Source organism: Penaeus vannamei, chromosome 18 (genome assembly GCF_042767895.1).
Source record: "Penaeus vannamei isolate JL-2024 chromosome 18, ASM4276789v1, whole genome shotgun sequence".
NCBI classification, from domain to species: Eukaryota; Metazoa; Arthropoda; class Malacostraca; order Decapoda; family Penaeidae; genus Penaeus; species Penaeus vannamei.
In genome coordinates, this window is record NC_091566.1 from 6,665,677 (window position 1) to 6,668,176 (window position 2,500).

General features: G+C 50.4%; 1 protein-coding gene across 4 annotated transcripts in view; it reads right to left on the bottom strand.

Moving 5' to 3' along the window:
- Positions 1–2,500, bottom strand: part of LOC113816357 (cylicin-2) — a 126,292-nt gene that overhangs the window by 1,905 nt on the left and 121,887 nt on the right. For all 4 annotated transcript variants that reach the window (XM_070132784.1, XM_070132783.1, XM_070132785.1 and 1 more), the window contains one exon: positions 1–840. This exon is cut by the window's left edge and continues 1,905 nt beyond it. In XM_070132784.1, the coding sequence (XP_069988885.1) occupies positions 43–840 (798 nt within the window). In that variant the 3' untranslated portion in view covers positions 1–42. The remainder of the gene's footprint in view (positions 841–2,500) is intronic.

The following is a 2,500-nucleotide window of genomic DNA, read 5'->3' on the forward strand; positions in this document are numbered from 1 at the left end:
TCACAGTCAGTTTATGTTGGATCGCCTTTGCCAGACAAGCCCTCATCGCTTGCTCTTCCCCTTTCCTGTTAGCTTCTTCCAAAAGCCGACCTTCTTTTCCTCCTTCACCACCTCCTTTTCTTCCTTAGATGGCTCCCTCGTCGGCGACCCGTTGCCTGAGTCATCGTCCTTCAAAACCTCCTTGGAAGACTCTCTGTTCTTGTTGTTCTTGTATCCCAAAATCCCCTTGCGGTCCTTCTTTTCCTTCTCCTTGGCATTCTCGTCCTTGAGCATGTCGAGGAAGTTGTGTTCAGACTTGGAGAGGCGACTCTTGGAAAAGGTCAAATTACGGATGTCGATGTTGTTCTTCTTCTCCGGAGCCATCCTGTTGGGGTCCTGCTGGAACTCCCCGGGGTCCTCGACGAAGGCCTGCTGGAGGTCTCGCATCATCTTCTTGCGAATCGTCTTCTTCATGGACAGATGGCGTTCAATGTGCCTGATGTCCTTCTCGTACTCTCCCTTGCGGCTCTGGCGTTCAGAGGACTGGTCTCTCTTGCCCTGATCCTTGCTCTCATTACTGTGGTTGTTATTGTGATTCCCGCTCCCCTTCTCTTTTCCTTCCTTGTTATTCTCCTTCCCTCCTCCCCCTTGGTTATTGTTCTCCTTCCCACTTCCCTGGCCCTTCTTCTTCTTCTTCCTCCTGGAAACGCTGCCGTTCTTCGGGTCGTCGTCATTCAGGTAATCAAAGTACTTGGAAATGCTGGCCTCGTCGTCCTCCTCGCTGGAGCCAACGGACACGGCGGAGTCGTTGCCCGGGTTCTTCTGGCCGAGGTCCGCCGCCTCCTTCATCTGCCGCGCCATCTGGGGGAAAACGGGGTCGTTAGTGCCTCGGGGGTCATGGGATTGTGAAGGACGGAGGGACTTTTTAATAGGATTATGGCAATAGTGGGAATCATGGTGACACGCATGGTAAAAATACAAAACTAAGGACAATATGAAGCAATCTAAACAATAGTAATAAGTGAATCTTGAGAGTGGGAAGTAGAGTGAAGTGTATAAACACAGAAGAATCATAAAATATTGCCATTATTTTTGTATACATGCACCATTCGCTATATTTATGCACACAGACAAACACACACACAAACTAACATATGTGTGTGTGCTTATATGTAAAATACTGTACACACACACGCGCTTATATATATATATATATATATATATATATATATATATATATATATATATATATATATATATATATATATATATATATATATATATATAATATATATATATATATATAATTATATATATATATAATATATATATATATATATATATATATATATATATATATATATATATATATATATATATATATGTATATGCGCGCGCGTTTATGTGTGTCGTGTGTCGTGTGTGTGTTTGTGTGAGTATGTGTTTATGTGTGTGTGTGCGTGCGTGTGTGTGTGAGTGTGCATGTGTGTGAACGTGTGTACATGTGTATGTGTGTGTGTTTCTATGTTTGTGAGTCTGTGTATGTGTGCAGTGTCCGAACTTGGCGATAGCAAATACATCAAAAAAGAAATTTCGCTGCAGCTTTCTATGCCCTGGATATCCGAGTACAAAGGATTACTGTGCACTTGTACAGTAATATGACTATAAAATCTGCGACCTGGTTACGGCCTGAGGTAAATAGACTGGGACACAAAATGAGGCGGTGGGAAAGGGGGAGAGGAGGGGAAAGGGGGAGGGAGCAGAGGGGAAAGGGAGAGGGAGCAGAGGGGAAAGGGAGAGGGAGAGAGGATAGAAAAGGGAGAAGGGGAAGGAGAGGGGGGGAAGGGGAGGGGGGAGGAGTGGAAAGGGGACAGTAGGAGAGTGGGTGGAAAGGGAGGGAAAGAGGAGAGAGGGGGGGAAGTGAAAGGGGGAGAGGATGCGGGTAGGGGAAGGGAAAAGGGGGACAGAGGGAGAGGGGGAGAGGATGGAAAGCGAGAGTGAGGGAGAAGGGGAAAGAGAGCAGTGGTAAGGGAGGGGGAGAGAGGATGCAGGAACGGAGTGGGAGAGGGAGGCAGCAGGGGGAAGAGGAGAGGGAGAGGGAAAGGCGGGGCAGCAGGGGAAGAGGAAGAGGGAGGAAGCAGGGGAAGGGGAGAGGGAGAGGGAGGAAGCAGCCAGGGGAAGGGGGAGACGGAGAGGGGGGGGCAGCAGGGGAAGGGGAGAGGAGAGAGGGGCAGCAGAGGGGGGACAGCAGGGGAAGGGGAGAGGGGGAGAGGGGGGGCAGGCAGAGGGAAGGGGAGAGGGAGGAGAGGGGGGCAGCAGGGGAAGGGGAGAGTGAGAGTGAGGCAGCAGGGGGAAGGGGAGAGGGAGAGAGGGAGGAAGCAGGGGGGAAGGGGAGACGGAGAGGGGGGGCAGCAGGGGAAGGGAGAGGGAGAGGGAGAGGGGGGACAGCAGGGGAAGGGAAGAGAGGAGAGGGGGGGCAGCAGAGGAAGGGGGAGAGGGAGAGGGGGGCAGCAGGGGGAGA